At 45.2% G+C, this 23,908-nt stretch overlaps 1 protein-coding gene across 1 annotated transcript in view; it reads right to left on the bottom strand.

Annotated features, from left to right (window-relative positions):
- The window catches only part of ARHGAP35 (Rho GTPase activating protein 35), a 115,109-nt gene that overhangs the window by 62,222 nt on the left and 28,979 nt on the right, over positions 1-23,908 (bottom strand). Inside the window, exon 2 of the mRNA XM_061388764.1 lies at positions 9,672-13,548. Within this exon, the coding sequence (XP_061244748.1) occupies positions 9,672-13,355 (3,684 nt within the window). The 5' untranslated portion in view covers positions 13,356-13,548. The remainder of the gene's footprint in view (positions 1-9,671; positions 13,549-23,908) is intronic.

Here is a 23,908-nt window from a genome sequence, read left to right as displayed (position 1 = left end):
GCTACACATCTGCGTGTCTAAGTTTAGAGTCTGACTGGGTGCAAAATGGAAAAATAAGAGGAATTTATCAGGAGTGGACGTGTGTTAGACACTCTGTATTAGGTGCTCTGCACTTATGTGAAAGCTCACAACCACCCTTCAAGGTAAGGGTTATTAGCCCCTTTCTACAGATGTGAAATCAGAGGCTCAAAGAGCAGCAGCACTGAGACAGCCAGGGTTCAGAGGCCAGTGACCTGTGAACGTCAAAGCCTCCTGTCCTGTCTCCTTTGTGACCTAGCTCCATGATGAAACGCCACAGACATAAACAAGGGACTGGGTCAGCTCAAAACCTCTTCACTTTGTCCTATGGACAAGCACTTTTTGAATAAATAACACAGTCCATTGTTCTTCATTTCACAGTTTCCTTAAAAAAACCTGTGAAGTTTTTTTTTTTAAGGAAAAAACTTTTTTCCTTAAGTTTCCTTAATGCCTGATTCTTAGGCCTGATACTAACCAAGTAGCAAAGAAAGAAATAAACCAATAGTTTCTGCCAGTGTCGCACTGGGGAGAAACAGTGGTTGGAATCTGCCCCCGGCTTCTGGCCTTTCCGAAACAAGTGCATAAAGGGGAAACTCCTGCTTATGGGACACTAAGCCCAGCCCACAGCTCCTCCAAGTTCACAGGGCAAGAAGATTAGAATGCCCGCCACACAGCAAGGAAAAGCCAAGAGAGGAGCCTTCTATCCGTCTGTAAGATGCTGGGTTCTAGAGCCACGTGCGCAGCTGACACTTGAATAAAAACCATGTCCAATGAAGTGCAAGGCCAGTGTTTCTTCATAGCTTTTCAGTTTAGTTGAGATGAGGACCCTCTCCGTGGGCAGAGTATTTTTCTTCTTCTGACATCGTGCTGCTCTTCCTAGGATGTGAGGAACTGAGGTTCAGAGAGTCTTGTTCATACTGACAGTACTGCATCACAGACTCCCTTTCAAGAAACACATGAGGGAATCAATTCCCTGTGTCACCCTACGGGCACCGGACAAGGAACAGGCATCCATATGCACACAGGGCTGGCTTCCTAACAGGCTAAGTTCCTAGTACACAGGAATCCACGCGATTCTCCTTTTCTCAAAGAAACTTATTTAATTTCTCTTCAGCTGTGCTGGGCCTTCACTGCTGCACTGGGGCTCTCTGGCTGCGGGCGCAGGGGTTGCCCTTCGTTGCGGTGCACGAGCTCCTCTCACTGTAGCGGCCTCTTGTGCTGCAGAGCACGGGCTCTAGAGCTCAGGCTCAGCAGCTGCGGTGCATGGTTTAGTTCCTCTGCAGCACGTGGAATCTTCCCAGACGAGGGATCAAGCCCATGTCTCCTGCACTGGCAGGCAGATTCTTATCCACTGCACCACCAGGGAAGCCCCTGTCTTTCCTTCTAAATGAATTATACCCAACGTCACTAGCAGCAGAGCTAACACTAAGACCAAAGTCCTCTCTCACCCTCGATGAATTTATAATCTAATTGGTATCACAGAAGATATGTATCCAGAGCAAGCAGAGGTGCAGGAACAGCTATATAGTGATCCGAAACTGTCAACTTCAAATATTCTCTCCTGGTCTCCATAAATACCCTTGCTGCTGCTGCTGCTAAGTCGTTTCAATCGTGTCCGACTCTGTGCAACCCCAGAGACGGCAGCCCAACAGGCTCCCCCACCCCTGGGATTCTCCAGGCAAGAATACTGGAGTGGGCTGCCATTTTCTTCTCCAATAAATATCCTTATCCATGTCAAATTACTTATCCGGATTTTAAGGTCAGAAAATATGGTCACTGGAGTTGTAACACCTAACACAGCCTTCTAAATTCTTGGTAACCTACCTACGAAAGTAAATAAAAAACAGAATCCAGCCTGTGTTTTTTATTTTTGAGGAGGAATGTCATATACAGAACATAGTTTGGAACGGGGACAGTGTCCTCTGAATGGAGCAATTCTCCCCCTTGAGAGTGAAAGTGATACAATAAGCAAAGCCCGAGAGGATCACCCATATGGTTTGCCAAGCTGTACAATGGCCCACCCTGAACTGACTGTGAAGTGGGCGAAATCTTAGGAAAACCTAGAGATGCTGTAAATTACATTACTCCAGGTTTTCCCAAGTGTTCTCTTGCATTCCACATCCAACATTACAGCTTTCTGACTGGTGATGATTCTTGCATATTTCCAACACAGCTTCCAAAGGATTTTTTCAATTAAGTTATTCGTTCATGCCCCAAATGTATTTTTGGCTCTGCTGCTCCCGCTTCTGGCTCTGAAAAAAAATCTAAGCCCAAGTTTAACAGAAAACCCAAGGATGGAATTGTTCTTACTGGCAAACCCTATTATGAAAGCCCAAATGCTTAGCCTTGTCTCCTTCAAACTTGGAGCACCTTCACTTAGGGATGAACCACAGAGCAGCATGAAGTCTCCCAGCAGCCCCAGCCCTCCCTCTTGCAAGAAGGGGAAGGAAAGAAAGGCACGCCATCCCCTCAAAGGCCCCAGACAAACTTATAGACCATAGCTTTTTGCGCCACATGGGCATGAATCTGGGTCAATCCCTGCTGAACAGCCAATGCAACAGGAGGCTAAGCAGAGAGGAGGGCCCACTAGTTTCCGGAAATGTTCATAAACATTCCTGCCCACTTCACCACTCACTCAATCTAGACTTCTCAGAGTTGTGGGGCTCAGTTTTTAACTGCTAGCCTCCTCTCAAATACTGGATAAAAAGTATTTAGAAGGCCTTTCTCTATGGAAGTAGAGGTGATTCCCTGACTCGAGCTGAAATAACCTGAATTTCTACAATGATGTATCAGTATCACCAGGCAGTAGAGGAGAACAAGTTGGCTCAGTGAAAGTCAGAGCAATCTTCTGTTCTTTGAAAAATAGATTGAGGTTGCCTATTGTCATTTTTTTTTTAAAGAACAGGTGTGCTAAGCTAAAGCAGATAGTTAAAGATAGCCTATTTTTGTCACCAAAAACAAACTACAGCAGTTCTTTGGGCTTAAAATAAACTGAGAACCGAGTGACACCAGTTCAAAACAATTTCTCAAAGTTCCAGTTGCTATTTCAGCGTCTCCATGCCTTTTTTGTCCTCTATTCAAGCAGACACTGAAGCTAGAAACAAACCATCACGCTGTTCTTAGGGGGCAGTGTGGGGAAATAGATGTTTCTAGATAATAACCAGAGTCCTTTGTCTGAAATGAACAAGTTGACTGGGCTGACTGAGTGCTCCAAATGTGTGCCTGGCTACTGAATATTACCATCTTTCTCGGAGGCTGGACTCTAAAAACCCACAGAAAACAGAAGTCAGAAGACTGGGGTTCCCAAATCTCAACTCCTCCACTTAGTAACCATACTAACCTGGGGGCACCAAATGAGCCTCAGTGTCCTCATCTCTAACACCTGGATTTTAAAAAATCACTCCCTTAAGACTGGCAAGAGAAACAGATGATGAAGACGTACCCCAATATTCATCACAGCACTGTTTATAATAGCCAGGACATGGAAGCAACCTAGATATCCATCAGCAGATGAATGGATAAGAAAGCTGTGGTACATATACACAATGGAGTATTACTCAGCCATTAAAAAGAATACATTTGAATCAGTTCTAATGAGATGGATGAAACTGGAGCCTATTATACAGAGTGAAGTAAGCCAGAAAGAAAAACACCAATACAGTATACTAACGCATATATATGGAATTTAGAAAGATGGTAACAATAACCGTGTATACGAGACAGCAAAAGAGACACTGATGTATAGAACAGTCTTTTGGACTCTGTGGGAGAGGGAGAGGGTGGGATGATTTGGGAGAATGGCATTGAAACATGTATAATATCATATATGAAATGAGTCGCCAGTCCAGGTTCGATGCATGATACTGGATGCTTGGGGCTGGTGCACTGGGACGACCCAGAGGGATGGTATGGGGGAGGAGGGTTCAGGATGGGGAACACATGTATACCTGTGGCAGATTCATTTTGATATATGGCAAAACCAATACAATATTGTAAAGTTAAAAAATAAAATTAAATTAAACAAACAAAAAAAATGGTGTGAGAATGCCTGGCACTGGGCCTGGCATACAGGCGGTGTCCAGCAAGTATAGGGAAGTGTCTGCAGAGCCTATCACAGGGATCCACAGTCTCTGATTTTCTGCCTGCTTCTCCCTCACTCTCTGCACATGCCACATTTTCTCAGCTCCAAGTCCCACACCTTTTTCTCAAAACTTTACCCCAAGAAGCCTCCATGTTCACTGACTTTTGCCTGCTTTACCCCTTAAATCTCAGTTTTAGGACTCCCCTGGTGGTCCAGTGGTTAAGAATCTGTCAGCCAGTGCAGGGGACACAGGTTTGATCCCCGGTCCACGAAGATTCCACATGCCTGGGAGCCACCAAGCCTGTGCAACACAGCTACTGAGCCCACGCACCTGGAGCCCGTGCTCTGCAACAAGAGAAGCCACCACCACGAGAAGCCCACACACCACAATGAAGAGGAGCCCCCTCCTGCTGCAACCAGAAAAAGCCCTGCATGCGCCAAGCAAGACCCAGTACAGCCAAAAATAAATTATTACCAAAAAAAAGTCTCAGCTTTATGTATCGTTTCCTCAGGGAGCTTTCCTGGATAGCTTACCCTAGTTGAGGGTAAAACTCCTTGCTATACAATCCCTTAGCACCCTGTACCGTCACTCTGGCCACATTCAAAATGTATGTAAACACATGGATAAAATCTGTCTTTCTCCGTTATGGTAAACTAGATGAACACAAGCACAACTACCACCCGTGTGACACTCAGCGCAAGGCCAGGCATACAAGCGCTCAGGGAACGCCCGTGCATGGAGCTGAATGTTTCTTTCCTGGAAGAGTGAATGGACATGTGCTTTGGAGCAAGCGTGCAAGAGTGCTAAGTCGCTTCAGTCGTGTCCAACTCTTTGCAACCCTGTGGACTACAGCCCATCAGGCCCCTCTGTCCATGGAATTCTCTAGGCAAGAATACTGGAGTGGGTTGCTATGCCCTTCTCCAGGGGATCTTCCTGACCCAGGAATCAAATCTGCATCGCTTATATCTCATGCATTGGCAGGCGGGTTTTTTTTTTACCACTAGCGGCATGTGGGAGGCCCTTGGAGCAAGAGCATTTCTTTTCAAAGAAAAAATTCTTTCAGGAATCAGAAAATCCAAGGTCCAGTCGGCATCCCAACACCATTTTTAAGATCAAGGTATTCATCTGGCCTTAGAGAGCTCAGATAGGGCCAGCCTCTTCTGGAGCGCACACTGGGAGTCCTTCCCGGGTAGGTTACAAAGAGCTCATGTTTCACACCATTCAGCCTGTCAAAATGCAGCATCCCTCCCGGTGAGGGAGCAGTCCAACTCCCCAGCTGGTTTTTATTCACACTAGAAACTTTAACTCCGTTCTAGGCCTCACAAAATGAGAGCTGTGTCCACACAAAGCCACAACAACCAGCCAATTCACTGAATCCGATGAAATAAGCCAATTCACCGGGGGGGACACAAACTGTCAAACTGGTTACTTGGTGCCTTATAGACCAAACAATGCGTGATTGAATTGGTTTGCTTTTCAATAGGTTGTCTTGTCATGTGGTAGCTAGAGTGACTCAAAGATTTTCTTTATGATTCTGTTTTGTCTATTTTTTTAAAACACAAAATAAGAGCACACCAGATAGAAGGGTAAACAGCCAATAGCGTCTTCTCTTTAAATCCGTGGTCAAGCACACTGAATTCAGCAATGTGAGCCTGCCCAAACAGTACATTTTGTGGACCAAGGCGCTCCAGCCTGTTCTTTGGCTTTAAAATAAGACCCTGCTGCTCCTGATCTCATCTTTGCAAACGCACAGTGCTGGGAGACAGAGACCATGTGCAACGACAACTCTCTACGGACAAAGCATCTATTCATGGACCCCACTGAAGTGCAATCGTAGATTTTCAATTTCTTTCAGCTGAGTGCGGAAGGCTCCCACTATGAGGGTGGGTTGCTAAATGGTTCAGCTGGGAAAAGGACCCGGAATGAGAGTGAGCTTCACAGTCTGCACTTCATTATTAGAAACGAAAGCCATTCCCTGAACTCCAACTCCAGTTTTACAGTAAAGAGCTAATCCAGAATATCAGCCAAGGGCACTGAGCAATTTTTCTTTCTCCACATGACACAGGTACTCGGAGCATAGCTTTTTTGGCTGTTGTTAGGCTTGTTGATAAGGTAAGGGCTGAGAAAGCAGCTAAGTGACATATAGGGTTAAAACTTAGAGAAAAGGGAGGGACAGTGTTGGGTCCCTAAAGCTCTCAGCTAGACCAGACCAGCGTTCTCCTGTCCTTGAATTCAACATGCGCATTTTCACCGTTAAGTCTTTCCTTTCCTCACAGCACTTCTTCAATTCTACTCATTCTTCAAGGTCAAGTTAAATAACGATGAACGCTCATCCAGCACGCAGTTCACTGTGTTTTCATGCACAGTCTCATTCCATTTCTCGCACCCTATGAGAGAAGTGCTACTGCGTTGGCTCCTCTTGCTGAAGGGACATGGGAGGTGAATCTCGTCCCCAAAGCCCCAGCAAGGACGAGGAGGAACTGGAGGAACTGGCATCTGATGGAGGCCCCCGGCTCCCAGAGCCCGGCTCCCCACCACCGCACACTGCATGACCTTAACCAGCCCCAGCACAGGATGCCTGCGCCCTCGCCCTCCGAGGCAGACCACCTATTTTCAGAAGCTGTGCGCGTCTCGCTGCCTCCCCTGGGTGCTGCGGCGTGGGTGAGAGCGACCTGTGCCATTTCCCCAGTGGTGTCTGGCGAGTGGGAGGGACTAAGCGTGTTGTTTCCCACTACCACCTGGCTCTCCCCTCACTTCAAATAAATACTGTACTGCTCTGTCATGCCAATAAAAGTCAGAGACCAGATGCCCCTGTGTAGGGGGATTTGGCACTCTCTGCCCCATGGGATCTTGCTTTTCCAGTAGAACAAGTGTCAGTCTGATTCCTTAACAACAGCAGATTTTAATAGAAGGTTTGTGTCCATCAGGAACAGAATCAAGACTCCGCTTCTCTCTGCATTAGGATGACAAAGCAGCGAGGCTCCTTTTAAGGCACCATTTTCCAAGGCAGGAAAAGACATTTTCACCTTTTACTCACTCTTTCCAAAGGATACTCCTAAATGACTTCTGGCACGCTATTGCTCTGGGGCCAGAGGTAATCGTTTCTGTTTGACTTGAAGAGGTGGGGCCCAGATAACCAGGAGGGACGGGAAGCCGGTCACTCCTTGCACGCTGACCCATATGAGGCAATTCTAGGTGAGGAGATGCACGTGACCAGCATGGAGGCGGCTATCTCAGAGGTCCCTGTAGCCAGCGGTTCTCTGCAGAGCCTACTCTTTAGAGCACAGCTTGTTTGGGGATGCGTTTTACAAGCATTATTTTCAACAGTATTATAAATGTAGCTAGAAGTCAGAAAAACAGTTCTAATTCACAGTGTGGTATTATGCCACCTCCCTAATTCCCAGGTGTGCAAACACCCCCACAATTAGAAGACTGTCAGCATTTCGATAAGCTGTGCCTGCAACAGTCTTCACTTGGAGGAGGAGAGGAAAGTCACAGTGTTCAAAATGTTTGGATTCCAGGATCATCAAACAGGAGAGCTCCGGGGAAACACTGGCAGGCTAGTCAGGCTACTTTCTGGCTTCTGACATAAGAACTGCTTTCCACTGGCCTGCCCACCACTAGCTTTTAGAGAACAAAATACTGATGGCAGATGAAGGTTGACAAAAGTAAAACCAAACATGGGGAGAGCAAACAGAAGACTGTCCACGCTGTTTATCAACCTTGAGCTCAGAATGGGAGGGGAACAGAACACACAGCGATACTGCCCTGCCCCTTCTGACACGCCATAGGTCAGAGCTCTGGACGCTCTGGCCATGGCGGCAGAGGGGCAGGCTGTATGCCGTCCGCGGACAGGCAGGGTGTGAACAGGCTTTCCCTGTGAGGGCCACGGCACAAGGTCCTCCATCTCCAAGGGCCCTCTCAGCCAATATGAGCCATAGAACTGGCCTCCAGATAGCATTCTACATCAGAATTGTCAGCTCTCAAAACAGCCTGGACTCAAGAGCCCTCTGGTTTGGTATATCTTGCAATGATGAAAGCTTGGGACAACCTTTCTTCCAAAGTTCCCTGAAACACTTTCAGATACATGACTTTGTTCTCTGCCATTTCACAGCAGGGAAAGGAGCAAAAACTTTCAATGAAGAGAAACCATCCTGTACACCAGCGGTCCCCAAACTTTTTGGCACCAGGGAGCGATACTGGGAAGGAGGTGGGGTGGTTTCCAGATGATTCACGCTCAGTACAGTCAGGGTGCACTTTGTTTCTAATCTAATGTCGCCGCAGATCTGACAGGAGGTACCAGCTGGCAGCCTGGACCCTGGGGCCCCCTGCATACACAATGCTGGGGGACGGCCTGTGTCTAAGCGTTCTGTCGTGGTGTCTCACTGACACCTCCTCTGAGAAATAAAGGGTGTTTCCCCTACTCTAACTAGGGGAAATAAAGTTGGGAAACGTCTTTTAGATCTCAAGGTCTAAGTCCACAAGGACAGAGCGCACTGCCCCTTACACGGCACTCCGCCTGCCGCTGCGCTGGGCTGTGTCCCCTGCGTCTGGCAGCAGGCCTGGCATTCCTACACACAGTCGGCCTTTCCCCCTTCCCACCCCACCTGTGGTCCCTGAATCAAATCTGCAAGCAGTAGCAACTCACTTAAAAGAGCTGGAGGGCACTTTCATTTTACAAACATGGGACAGGTTTATAACCTGCAGAGGCAAGATTATTTTTCATTTATGTAACTGAAGACCTTTCAATGATTTACGTGTTCAAGTAAAATAATCATCCAATTTTTCCCTACCTAAAATGCAGCAACCTTTACAGATCATCAAGGGGAAAAAGGAGTATTTAAGAGATGTATGGATGAAACGTTCCTTTCTCAGTCAAAGACTAAGGACCATGATGCTGGATTCTGGTGTTTCAGTGAAGAAAGGCCAAGCATGTCGTCACCAGCTCACTGCTTGTCCGGATACTGACAAGTTCTACGTGATCTGCTCATTTCAGTAATTACCTAACTACTGTTTTGGACAAAGACTTCTCAGGTTATCCCTCCAAAAGTCCTTACCACTTGAGAGCTACCAGTAGTAGCTTTCTGAGACGCTGTTTACTTTTTTCCAACTTTTTATTTTGTATTAGGGTATAGCCAATTAGCAACGTTGTGACAGTTTCAGGTGAACAAGGAAGAAACTCAGGCACATATACATGCATCCATTCTCCCCCAAACTCCCCTTCCATCCAGGCTGCCACACGACCTTGAGCGGAGTTCCACGAGCTGCACCGGAGTCCTTATTGGTGATCCGTGTTAAATACAGCCGTGTGCAGGTGTAGATCCCAAACTCCCTAAATATCCCTTCTATCCTCCAACCGTAAGTTCCTTCCCTAAGTCTGTCTCTTTCTGTTTTGTAAGTTCATTTGTATCATTTCAACACTGCTTACTTTTTAAGGCAAGTCAAGGAGGAAACACACACACAGCGGTTTTTAGCCAGGGTAAGCTGTCCTTGAAAATCTCTGTCATCATCAATGAACTCTTCCCAAGATGCTGTACAAGTCACTCCAAGAGCTCTAAAGTCGTGTCTTACCTTAGTGTTTCTTCTTAGACTGCGAAGAATATTCCTCCTCCTCGGGTCTTCATCGGTCTCATATGGAATGACAGCGTTGTCTCCTTTATAACCCTGGGATGCCTGATCCTCCTCTTTCTTTCGGATGGGCCCAAGCTCGTCATCGCTCCCCACGCTGAAGCTGGTTCGGTAACTAGCAAACCTCCCCAGCCGGCTGCATCTCGTCCTGTACAGCACTGGCTTGCTCACCATGGATACCTTGCGGCCCCGCTCCAAGGAGCTGGTGTCCATTTCGCTGTCGGAACCGTTCCCGCTGCCGTTGGACTGGGCTTTGTTGATGTTCCGAATGGTGATGATCTTGCCCTGTGTGCTGTCGTGGGGCACCGAGTATATGTTTTCTTCTTCATTCCTTGGCTTGACCACAGCGTCCATGGGTTCAGCATAATCAGAAGGATCGAACCCGTCTGGAGGTAGCCAGGTGCTCGACGAGACGGACTTCCTCTGTGCATCTCTGTGGCCCTGGTCCAGGTAAGACAGGTCCCCCTTGGTGATCTCAAAATGCACAGGAGGCTTTGGTCTGACTGGCGGAGGCACCTTGTTGTTCAGTTTACTCTCAAAGTTGCTCATGATGAAGGACAGCCCATCATTTCCCTCCAGTTCCATAGAGAGCTTGGAATGGTCTTTGGACAGAGAGGGCAATGGTGTGTCTTCTCGAAACATGCTGTACGATGGGGTCTCGATGTCCTCCTCTGAGTCCTGCAGGTTGGAGTTGCAGAGGGGGGAGCCTGCCCGGGGGGAGTTAAACACCTCTTCGGTGGTGCTGCAGGCCTCGGCAGCATTGTCGTACATATGCGTAGCCTCAATGATGTTCTTTTTGTCCACCACATCTTTAAAAAAGGGGTGGAAGATCTCCAGTTTATGCTGGGGTTGGCTACAGGGGATACTCGTGAACCTCCCATCAATTTCTTGAGCGATCTCCTCCCCTTCAGTCAGCTGCTCCCGACTTAAGTCATTATCCAGGACATCTATAGCGCCGTCAGTGAGTGCAACCAGCTGAACAGGGATAATATCCTGCACTTCACAGAGAAAGGCACGTAACATAGCCAAGGAGGCCTTACGTTTGGCTGAGTAAAAAACAATGTACCCATGGACCAATCGGCTTTTTCGGACGCTAAATGAGGAATGGTATGAAAGAATAGACAGTTCGATGCGCTTCTTGTGTAGTCCGATTGGGAGTTCAAGTAAAACAGAGTTGTTGCTTCCACAGTGGGAAGATTTACAGGTTTGGGACTGAAGGACAGGAAAGAGTACGTCGTCTGCACTAAAAGGATCCCCACACATCAGACACATGACGATCCGCAGGTCGACGTCAGCCAGGTCTTTGATGCTAGCGGTAGAACTGACCAGGTTTAAGTTGCGCTTGGAGTCCAGGAGACCTTTCAAAACCTGACTGATCTGCTTCTCGTTGATGTTGCGCCCGTAACCGATGCCGGCGGAAGCAGGGTCAAGAAAGACACACTGAAGTTTGCTAGCAATCTGCTGACCCTGCTGTATTAAGCTGTGCAGGGTCTCTCCACTGGTGTCTCCTCTTTTGTTAACCAAAATTAAAGTCAGGGGGAGATGGGCTAAATGATTATCTCGCCGGCCAAGTGTGGACTCTCTGCTCTTCTCTATACTTTCTACCACATACGACAGAGACTCCTTTGAATTGTAAAGGCAGAGACAACCATGGGGCTGAAACGTTGGTGTCTGGAAAGAGTTCACAGGAAGCCTGACGTTCCCTTCTATTGGCCTCAGGGAGAGCTCATACATTTTCCCGTCTATTACATACTTGTCATCATTTGTACAAAGAGCTCGAATCTCATTGGCCAGCTCTCGGGCAAGGCCGTCCTTGCCCAAGATCACCAAGTTGATTCTATCAATGTTGGGGTCAGAGAGTGAATTCTTCTGATTCCGGTCAGACGGTCGGATAAACCGAGAACTAACCAAGTGCTCAATCTTAGCGTCCACGCAGGAGGGGCAGCTAGGACACGTCTCCTTGGTTGGGTGGTACACGAAATGAATGTGCTTCAGAATGAGGGCATCCCGCTCCGCTTGGAGCTTCTGCAACGCTTTAAACCGCTGTTCCTCCCCAAGCACATCCTGGATGACACCCATCTTCTCCTTGCTGGGCTTAGCATCCAGCTCCAGCTCATAAAACAACTCTGAATATTCCAACAGCAGCTCCTGAAACTCTTCCTTCGCTTTGTCTATAATCTGCTTTTGGTGTTTGCCATAAATATCCATGTATACAGATTCCTCTAGCCACTGGTAGAAATCTTCGTTCATAATAAAACTGCGGGCCTCTTCCCAAGGCTTGCCAGGAGTGATGAAAGGAGAGGTCTCCAGGTTTTCTTTAAACGCCCTTCTCATCTCAGCTCGTTTCCTCTCGTTCCGTAGCTTCTCTAAGTGGGCCTCGTACAGCTGCTCTGCGGGGACGGTGTCCATTAAGTCAAAGGGAATCCGCTCATTCTCCATGTTGTCAATGTGGCTGGTGGCATCCCACGGCGTCTCCTCAAGCACAACAAACCACTTCAAGAATTCTGGCTTGGTCTCCAGCAGCTTTTTGGCTTTTATGCAGCTTAGGTGGTCTATTTCATCTAGGTTGGGGATAAGAGCTTCAAAAGCTAAGGGCAGGGCTGCCAGGTACAGCTTCCTCCTGCGCTCAATGTGCTCATGCTTGAGGCGATGGATGTGCTGGAGAAACAGCTTCTTGGCTTTCTGAGTCCCTTCCAGGTAGACATAGTCCTGGTACTCAGGAGAGGCCTGCATCTTTCGGCTGACGCTCAACCAGTTCTCGTTGTGGTTTTTCACGATGCGACTCACCAGCCACTCATATTTGTCTTTTGCTGTAGCTATCTGTTGGCTCTGCTGCTTGAGAGCTTCAAAGTACGGAATGATTTTTGTCTTTCCCCGACTCTTGTCAATGAGTTGCACTAAGGTGCTGAAAGCTAAGTCCACATTTACATTGGATCTTGCTGAGGTTTCCACAACCTGGAGGTTCTTTTTGCTTAAGGCAAAAGTATGCGCATCTCTAATGTACCGCTCAACACCCTCATCACACTTTGTCAGGACAACCACTATGGGCTTTTTTGTTTTTGCGAGCTGATTGTAGAGATTAGAGACGAACTTGAGCTGGTCATCAAAGTTCCTATTCATGCCCCTGCTAACATCAATACCAAGAAGAAAACCATCAATCAGCAGCTTTCCATCTGGCATTTGCTTCTGCTCAAAGTCCTGCTCCAGCCCCAGCTGGTCAGTGCAAAAGTACATGAGTTTTTCAGCTGATGCAAGCTTGGTTGCAGCGGCTCTCTTGATATACGGCTGCAGGGTCGTGCTCCGATGAGGCTGAAAAGTCTGATCATCAATGAATTCGGTCTGCTCCACAACGTGCATTTTACATTCCACACAATCCTCCAGGGAACGGCCGACTTCTCCCCAGTAGAGAAAGTGGTCATTATTGACCACTCGCCCACCAAAGTCACTGGTGCTAAGGACAGAGGTATGGTCCAAATGAAACTCATCTGCGCTCGGGCGCACGAAGCGGTTGCACAAACAGGACTTCCCAATGCCGCACTGGCCCTTCTCCTTCTCCGTCCCAGACAATCCCACCACGCTGATGTTGTAGGTGGGAATGCGGACATCTTGCTTTCTTGCCATCATCATCGTCGACACATCCTGCCACAATCTGCCACTTCCAAGATCAGATTAGTGTTTTCCCGTGGACCCAAAGGCTTCCCCACATTATCAGTGGGGGCTGGCTGCCCACAAAGCAAAAGTGTCAGATCTCATAGTGTTTGTATACCAGTACGAGGTCAGTTTTTGCCACTTCTCATCGCCGAATAGCCAACATTTCCTCCTAGATGGGGGGAGAGAAAAAAAGAAAACCAATCAGAGTCATAATTTTGAACCCAATTTTAATCACCAAACGAGCAAAATCCAATTTCGTTCTTCAACAAACAAATAATTACAGTAAACATCAAGTATACCAGGCCTTAAGCTAGGTAAAGCCATAAGAGCAAGTAAAGACTGACATCTGTGTGCCTTCGAGAGGTACAGTATCATCTACTGGAGGAAGACGCCTCAGGAAGCAGCGTGCTGAGGAGTAAAACAAGGGCCTGCATGCTCCGCGGAGGGACAGCTGACTCTGGGGCTAGGGCAGGAGTGGCACAGCATGAGCCTGGAACAACGTGTTGTAACAGAAGGGAAGGATGCCTTGAAAGGATGACAGGGCACCTCATGAGGACGCAGCAACTGGTTTCAAGGGGTACCGACTGGTCAAATATGGGACACTCTGGACACCAAAATGATTAAGTACAAAAATGAATTACAATCCACTGCAAAAAACAGGAACCTGGGTTCATACTACTGCATCAGACAATTATCACTTAACGCTAATCTAGGGGGGGAATTTTGATTAGGAGCAGGATTTTGTACAGAAGTGAGGTTTCTCCTGACAGACTATTTAATAGACGCAAAGGGAAGAAGAAAAACAAATGCTAATTATACACTGGAGATACTGGACAACACTCTGAGTAATGAAAAACGACCACCATCAAAGAGGCCAGAAGGACACCAGGGGCCTCCAGATGCGATGCCCCTGGAGAACACAACATCCCCGCGCAGTGTGGTGGCCTGGAATGCCTTACACCTCAGCCTAACCACAGGAAACGCCAAACACAAAATGAGCAAGATTCCATTAAGGTGATGGTGGTGGGGTCAGGGGGGAGTCCTGTTTAAAAAAAAAAAAAAAAAATTCAGTGTCATACTAGACAAAGAATGGCTTTGTAAAGAAATATTCCAGACAACAGGAGGCTACAGAGACATTATAAGTAGGTGCGATTATCAGATCCTAGACTGAATTCTATATGGGGTGGGGGTGGAGGGGCTGGAGGAGGAAGGCTACATGGCACATCATTAGATCAATTGGTGACACTATACTATGACTGGATATGATTAAAAGTATTTTATCAGTGTCAATTTATGAAGTTTATAACTATCACGTGAGAGAAGAGCCCTTTTCTTAGGAAATGCACACTTAAGTATTAAGAGGGAAAAGACCATAATGGACATGACTGGTTCAAAAAAAAATTACATCTATATATTGAGAAAGAATAATGCAAATGAAGTAGAATATTAACAATAGGTGAACCTGGGTAAAATGCACAGGATATTTCTTTGTATTGTTTTCATTTTTTAAAGTTTGTAATTACTTCCAAGTAAAAAGCTTTTTAAAAAAACAAATGGGGGGGGCGGAGTGTGAATATGGGGCTTGTCTCCCTGACAAGAACATAAACTCTGTGAGGACGGAGCCCGTCACCCCACCTGCTCACTTCTGTGTCTTCAGGCTATGATGCCACGTTTGACACAAATATTTACTAAAGGAATGAATTAATAAATGACTCTTAGAGCATATTAAAGAGTCCCCAAACTCAGCCTTTTAGATTTAGGAAAGTCTTGCTGTAGGAAGTTCCACCTCAGATGAGATGTAGAGGGGATGAGATGTGCAAAGACTCCTCTCTCCCCAGGAAAGGGCGCAGGCCATGGGAGGATCAACTGAAACAGAGCATGTGGGGGGAGACAGGTGAGATGCATTAGCAGGTAAGAGCAGGGACCAGATGAAGCCACTTTCAAAGAGCTCCGATTCCTCCCCAAAGGCTACAGGGAGCCACAGAGCTTGGCTGAGAAGTGGCACCTTAAAGGACCTGAAGTCTGAAGAGTTGAAGTCATGAAAAGTTATGATAATGTCTTACGAGGTCTTCAGCAACCTTCCAGCTCAAATAAGGAAACCGCGTAATCTCTGGCCGCCTCTACATAAATGGTCTTCTGGCTGCTACAGTTTACACTGCACCGCAGTCTACTTACACAGGTAAATATGACCTTGTAACTGCCGAACCTGTAGCCAAAGAAACAGGCTCCTGAGACATTCCCAAAGAGAATATCTTAAAATAAACAGAGCAATTTTCTTTTGAATCTCATTTATGCTTGGTAGGAACCCAGCATTTCTAGAACCTTAATATACTTCTGTGAACCTGTCTCACAAGAAATGCCACAGGAAGTCAGACCACCCCATGTTACTCTGACTGATACAAGCGGGTAACAAATGGGACAGCACCCCTGTGATGATAACTTTGAAAGGTCAAAGACCTTTCCCAAACATCCATGTCTTCCTTTGATAAACCAGAAAGTCAAGCCCTCTATTGGAGACAAAATGTTGCTAGATGGCATGTAAAAACTGACCATTTTCAAAAGGGAAATCTCAGAGCCTGCAAGCAACAGCCTCCAGATAATCTAATGGCCTGCTCCTATAAGAGCTAAGCTCCAGACTTCAGCAGGAACAAGCATAGTATCTTTGGGAAAGAGAAAAACCCAGGCTCCCCACCCTCCACTTCCCTAGGTGATTGTTTACATAAGTAAAATTATAAGATGCTTATGAATATCTAACGCATGTTTACATACATCTCTGAAATACCTGAAAAGGAAAGATTTGTACAAAATCAAACTGCTTTTTGCACATCACTCAGTAGCACACATAATGAGAAGACTCAGGTTCAATAGAGCCTCAGGTAGGAATGCTGACGGAAGTTTAAAGAAGTCAAGGGTGCTCCCCTACCAGAGCCTTTCTCTATAATCCCTCATCTCAGGGTCTGGCAGGACTCAAGGTCACCCACTTGACCAGTCTTGAAATTCAACTTGGCGACACGGGTCCTACTTCAAGCAAATGCTACATGCAGCTGGCCAGTCATCCCACTTACGCTCTGGAAAGTGGGCTGAATAATCACAGGAAAACAAACCACAACCTGCTTGTAAACCTCAAGAAATAAAGACAGTGGCTCAGTCCTGAACTAAATTAAAAACTATAGTCCATTCAACGCCCTGTCACTTAACCATTTTTTAATGGCAGGATTTCTATTTAGCCCATTCAAGTCAAAGTCTCAGTTATCTGAATGATGCTAAAGAAAACACTCTCAACTCTCAAGAATGTAGCAACTGTTATTTTAAACCCAGAATACTGCTGGCTAAACTAAAAAAGCTGTAAGAAGTGAGAATTAGCTGGCACAGGAGTGGTTAATTTTTGGACATCTGGTAACTTTCCACTTGTTAGAAACCTAATAGTTTCCCTGGTCCAAGTATACTCTTCTTACACGTCTGTCTTTGATGTCTGAATAATACAGTTTTACTAGTTCCTCAATTGGACTGAATTACACGGTAAACAAAGACTGTTATAAATCTAAAAACGTCTCAACACTTGGTTTAAAGGAAATAACCTTAAGTGCCTGGTCACAAACACGTTCAACTTTTCTAAGAGGTGGGTAAAAAGAATTAGCTGAGTCACTAAATTTAATGATCTGAAGGCCACAAAGAAAGAGAAAGTAGAAGACAGGGTATGCTCAAGACTTCACAATGTCTTCAGAGTTTAAATCTGGGAACCAGTGTTCTTTGTGGGCAACTAAGCTACTCAAACAGCACAATCTGAACACCCATTGTAATAATTTGCCAATACTAATCCTTTCAAAACTGAAGAGTTAATGGCAGAGGAAGAAAAAAATATTCCTTTAAATAGTAACTCCTTTTATCTTTAAGCTTTACTGAGCTACTTGTATTGGAAAGATAAAAACACAGAACCTGACATTTAGCTTCACATAGGTCAACTACTTCAGAAAGGAAAACACTCCAAAGTATTTCCAATTCTTTGTCACGAATATATGCTGAACTAAAACAGAATGCCAACTCCTAAGAACTCTTAGAGCCCATCACCAAGCTTCCGGCGCTGTTTATGCGATTTGGTTAACCAAGACACTAGCTCCCCAAAGAGCACCTCAACTGGAAGGTAAGAGGAGGTGTTCTCGTTTTTAACATCTCTACAAAACACCCAGGGCAAGAAGTGGTAACATTCCCAAGATACCACATATTTCACAGGACACAGAAATGCCAGTGATCCAGCATTACCGTGACTGCTCCAGTTCACACTGTCAACAGCTCCGTCGGCGTGCGCTTCACCCTCCCATCCTCGACCTCACACTCCCTACCCCCCACCCAAGAAGAAATGCTTCTTGCTCTAATCTGGAATGCCCTGTAAAACACAGATCTACCACCACTATTCACAACCCAAACTACTCTCTCTACTTATGAAAAGAATAGAGGCATTTCGTTTCAAACAACCATATATTGAACACCACCAAAACTAATAATACAACACTGTATAATAATTATGTTATACGATAATATAAGGAAATAATTTCATAGTGAGCCACTAGCAAAGTGGCTTGTTACCATAAGTCTTCTTAGTTCCAACAGGAGAAAGGATTGGAAATACACACTGTAATCTAACAGAAAGCAGAGCATTTTCTAAATGTCCTCAATACCGCATACTTCTCACCACATTAAATTTCTGAATGGATTTTCAAAGCTATGAATTACCATCAGCAGCTGGTTAAAATGTCTGTATTAAGGAGATACATGGACAGAGGGGAGACGGAGAACAAAAAGAGGGGATCTAACCAGGAAGCATTTTCCCTGTAAGAGAAATTCCTCAAGGAGAATTTTTCAGAGGAATTTACTTTCCAATCAGGCCAGAAAGGATGTGCTATAAAAGCTCCAGTAACAAGAAAACACTACTCTCTGGTTCACTGAGCCACTGAATTGAAACAAAGTAGTCTTTAAAAACCCAGTGTTTCTATTTTCATATTATTAAATGTTAAAGTAAAATTTCTTAATGTTTTAGTTGGGTTTTTCTTTACAAAAAGAAACTAAAAGAGTGAATGAATATTCATCTGTGAAATCCAGATAAATTTACAGAACCTTAAAGCTAGTGAAGTGCACAAATAATGTATCAGAGTATTTAACTATAAATAGGAATTATCATCCTATGAACCTGACAACAAAATGCAGACCACCAGAGTGAATCTTCACTTCCTCTGTGTGATTTCTGTCAACACCTGAAGTAATGCCCTTTTCTTTACTGCAGAAGTGTCTTTTGAAATGACTTCATCAAACTCAATAAGCACAACACGGTCTTTAAGGCTGAATGCAAGAGAAAGGTAGGCCACTTGACGGCCCGTTACAGAGCGCTGAATTCTCTCCTTCCTTCATAATATTCAGAGACCGTCACCATTTTTTTTTATTACTCTAGTCTCTAGTTCTTAGAATTGAGAACCTAACTGTCTACCAACCAAATCAAATACATACTTGCATCTAAGAAATGTGATGGAACAAAGTAGAAAGAGGGCACTGCACTTGCTGGTGGGAATCTAATAATTTATTAGAGACACAATGTTTTAAACTTAAATAACTAGACCACCGACAATAAACGGCATAGAGCACTTCTGCGGCTCCAGAAAAAGAAGAAGAGATCATTCAGATCTGGGGTAGACTGGGAATGGTGTCAGAGCAGAAGTAAAATCTGAACTGGTAGAGAAAAGACTGGCCGGGCTTGGAGAGACGGCCCAGGTGTTCTACAGACGTGAAAGGCATGAATGACGGTGACCAAAATGGACATACCGTTTGGCAAAGAGGTCTCCAAGCACAGAAAGTAGAAGAGGGCAGCAGGGCTCAGACAACGACAGACTGTATTTTCACCTGTGAGCCTCTCACGTGAAAATAATCTTTTATTCCACCAGTGTGATTTATTGTTGGTAACACTGTTACCTCGACTCCTCACCCAACAAATCAACACAGTCTAAGGAACTGATCATCTTATCAATACATGAAAGAAAACATCATTTGAATTCAGCATTATATTTCTACCGTTCAGGCCAATGCAAATTAAAATAGTATGACGGGGAAGGCGCAGAAAGCCAGATTTACAAAGGAAGCAGAGAGCACACGTTAGCCCAGAACAGCTCAGTGGTGCTCCCACCCTACAGTGCTCCACAGGCCTCGGGCCGCACTGGCGACAGGCGCTGCACCTGGTCAGTGAGGGGTTTCCTCACGGCCACCACAACCCACCTACCCCAGGGCTCCGGGTACAGGCAATCTCTGAAATGGGTCATCTGCGTCTTTGGAAAGACTAAGTGTCTCAACAATCTGGTCTTGAAACATGTAATCTCATACAAAAGATGGGCTATTCTTGGAAACTGGGTATGCACACGCGCTTAGCTCTTACTATGCCCCCCGCAAACGCAACGGACAGCACCCTCCAGAGAGCACAATGCAGAAAACAAAGGGATCAAAAACAGTTTTCAAGGACTGATGATTCAGATGTCTGTTTTGAAAATAATCTGGCCCAAAGTTAATTTTTTAAAAGAACAGCTATGAAAGATTCTCTGATGTTACATATATAATTTTTTACCAATGTGCCTTAATGCTCCTCTTGATTCATTTCCCCCCACAAACCCTGGTAAAGATACCTCCACGTTTCAGGGTGTGCTATCTTACCATCAGAGCCGGCCCACATAGAATAAAGCAAACAGCCCATTTTCCACCATGACACAGTTCTCATGCAGAACTCTACAAGCCGGTCCCCAAAGAAACAAAATTTCTAAGCCAAGTTATTCACAGGATGAAATCAAATTCCCCTGATGAATGAAGGGAGTTGCTTTCAGCAAAAGCACTTCCTTAAACTTTATCCTCAGCAGCTTTTTCTCAGGTAATTCTGGAGTTCTGATCAGGCTCTGATCAAAGCCACTATAAACAAAGACAAAACCAAAGGCTGAGAAATGCTTCTCTCTGATGCAGCACAGTTTCTCCCAGTTACCTACACCACCACCAACAACAACATACAATTTCTAATAACCTGCAAATATACTCCATGCCGAAGGAAATGTAACACCGAGACCAAATGGAAACTGAGGTCACTCAAATCTGCCTTGGTATGACAGCCTATCTACCATAATAGAGTGAGCTGAGATTCTTACCAAACCAAGACACAAAAACACAGCCATGTCTTACCTTTGAATCCCCTGGCATTCAGGTCAATTTTACATTTAGATTTTGAAACGGTAAAGCTATAAATTTATCTCAGCAGTTGCTTCTCATCTATTCAGTTAAAAAAAAAAAAAAAAAACTCGGCAGGAAAAAAGAAAAGTTTTTTGAAGGAACATTCTCCATAAAAACTTATCTGAATATACAAGAGTTGGGGCACCGTCCAGCCAAATGTGTCTTGCTGAGGGAGAAACAGGCATTTCTTCATTTGGGGAAAATAGGTCGAATTATCCAAGCCCAACAGTAAGCCTCACTATTCAATACCCCTGGTGGCAGTTTAAGATGACAGGAGGATTTCAGCCCATTATTCCTAATTATTCCTCGCTACTTATTTGCATGCTTCTATAAACTGCCAGTCCTAAAACAGACCACTGCTAGTAGTAAGTTATGCACATGTATAAACTTTTTAAATAAGAACAGTTGGTTTTATTATTGTTATTTATCTTCTGTACTGAAGAACAATGGTCATACAGAAACAGAAAAGAACTTCTAAATCCACTAAATTTTAGTAGAGAACAATCAGAATTCACAGCTTAAAAAAACTTATTTAGGACTCACACTAACAAAACCAGTACTTATATTTCTCCTTCCCATTTTCTAGAAGCTTCAGTTACTTCTATACTTGCCTTGTTTCAAAACACAGTTAAAAGCAGAGGTCTGAGAGAAATGGAAAATGAATAGTTACAAGACAGAACATGGGAAGGAGCCTGGAATTAGCACAAAAATCATGCCTTAGGCTTAAATTCATCATTTTTGAAAATCTTCTAAATTGAGGTGTTTATCCCAATCTTCTAGAGGTGATGGACTTACGAATTAATATAACACAAAATGATTTTTTGAATGAAAAAATGTTACATGTAGGCACTATTAACAAACAGGCATTATGAAAAACATTATTTCTTATTTGAATATTTTTCACCTCACTATTTGAGGCTAGGAAAGGAGGTGTGAGAGAAAAAGGACACGAATGGAGCCTCTATTTCCTGACCTGGGTTGGTTGCATGGGTAGGGCATTCACTTCATAACTGTTCAAAGTGCACGTGCTTTATATAGTTTTCTTCACAGTTTTTTTTACAAAAGGATATAGTTTGGAGAAATGAAGAAACACAGGTTCACAGAGCTAGCAAGTAGAGCTGGAACGTGAACCCGGCCCTCTCTCCACCACCAGGATGCATCCTCCCCCATCTATACTAGGCCTCTCCTGGGGTCCTGTCAAACAGGTGACTCTAATCCTCACGCATCAGTGAGAAGAAGGGTTGAGGAGCAGTGCCCTGGAGGGCCCCAGATGCAACTGGCAGTTCTTCAGGGCCATGGAGAAGGCTGAACAGGTGGAACATCAGACCTCCCAGCATTTAAGCAGAGCAGCTCAATTTGATCTACTTTATATGCTAAGATTCCACATAAAAAGAAAAAAAATTTTCAACTTCCATAGTTATTAAAAAAAAAAAGTTCAAAAAACATTTTTAAAGCTCAAAAAACTTCATGGTTCAAAAACCAATCTAATGATCAGACATTTGGTGGTCTAATTCCCAAGATTCTACCAAAGGAACAAGGGTCAAAAAGAGTCTCTTGCCTGTCCCCAAAGGCTCCTTTTGTGAAACTCATTCAGGAAACTTAGGCAGAGGAACGACTACCGACACACAGAGAAAGGAAATAACGTGGCTAGTAAGGGATGCAGCCTCATCTGACAGGCCCAGGTCTGCCACCTCCCCCACCCCTAAATCCCTACGCCCAGGCCTGTCTCCCCACTCCACCACACTGTCCTGGCCGAAGAACTGGAACGGAGAGCATAAGGCATGGATGGTGGGAGAGGTGGGGGGCAAACCTGTGTGGTAGGCCCTGTCACAATAAGGAGAGTCTGGACTTCATCCTCTGAGGAAGCCCCAGGATTCTGAGCAAGAATGGCACAGTCAGTGCAGGTTGAAAGAGGGAATTCTGAAAGCAATCTTTGTACTCTCCGCCTCCCTCCATATCTCCCTCTGCTATTTTACCGTCACTCACCCTACTGGGTAAATGCTTTCCGTGTAAAGGCCACTTCAAACCTGGTCGTAATAAGCACCATGAAAAACAACTGCTCACGATGGAATTGCTGACACAGTGGCGGTGTAAGACGCCCCTTTGAAAAACCTTGTCAGGGCCCAGTCTTTGTAATTTAGTGGTGGCTCACAGGAAGTGCCTGAGAGCCAGATTCTTTCTGACTGTGCTCAAGGCCATAATTTCCTTCCCATACTTAAGCCGATGACCCTGTGTCTCACTGTCAAGGAAGCTGGCCAAGGGGAAAGGGCAGATAAATAAGAAGCAAAATCTGAAGAAAACTGGCCAAAAAAAATTCCTAAGATTCTTCTTGGGATTAACAACTAAGAGTTCGTCTAGATGAACTGATCTGCGCAGAGCTGTGGACAGCTGGCAGCTGACTCCTTCAGGTAAGACGCAGAAGCTGAAGAAGAAAAGAGAAGCCGCAGAGGCTGCGGTCAGCCCAACTCCAGGCGAGGCCTCCCGGACCTCACCCCCAGCCCAGGGCTGTTTCTACACTCTGCTCTCTGCCAGGGGCGGGTTAATCAAATCCTAGAATCAAGATGATCAGGAAGGGGACAAAAAGGAGCGTCCTCTAGTCAGCACCGCTTATCACAGCTACAACCTTTGTCCCTCACCGTAGCTCTATTTTCATGAGCTTCTGCTGGACGTTCCACATGGCACCTATTACTTCAAGATAAACGTCAAACTCTCAAAGTAACATGTCCTGTGGGGAGTTCAAAAATAACTAAGAAAACACTGTGGTCATGTGAGGAATTTAATAAACGGCATTTTCTATAAAATGCTAGCTTCGTGAGTTCCCCTTAGATAACACACCAGAAGAGTACCTAGTTCCTCCTTATCAACCACCATTCCTTGAAAGCCTTTGGCCAGTAACTTTCATGAGAGCCAATGAGTCATCTCTAACCAGCGCTGCAGCCTTCGGACTTCAGAAGGAAAACAGGTCCTGCCTACTCTTCCATGATGGCTGTCTTACCTACAAGAGGAAATCACCTGCTACTCAGAAAACCGTGTCTCTGAGTTCAAATTATCAAAACTATACTCACATTAGGTGACACTATACCCTTCTCAGTTGCCTGTGCACAGAAAGCTCACATTGCTCCATCCCAGTGTAAACCTGCTGAGTGCCCCTCTCCCTGACTTCACCTCCCACTCCCCAGGTTACACGTGGCCCTGGGAACACAGCACAGCTACTTTCTTTGGAAAAGTCTTAAAATCGATGTACAACAAATAGTTACTGATTTTTAACTCACACTTGAAAA

This window comes from Bos javanicus, chromosome 18 (assembly GCF_032452875.1).
Source record: "Bos javanicus breed banteng chromosome 18, ARS-OSU_banteng_1.0, whole genome shotgun sequence".
NCBI classification, from domain to species: Eukaryota; Metazoa; Chordata; class Mammalia; order Artiodactyla; family Bovidae; genus Bos; species Bos javanicus.
The sequence above is the reverse complement of the archived record's forward strand: the minus strand, read 5'-3'. Positions and strand labels throughout refer to the sequence as shown.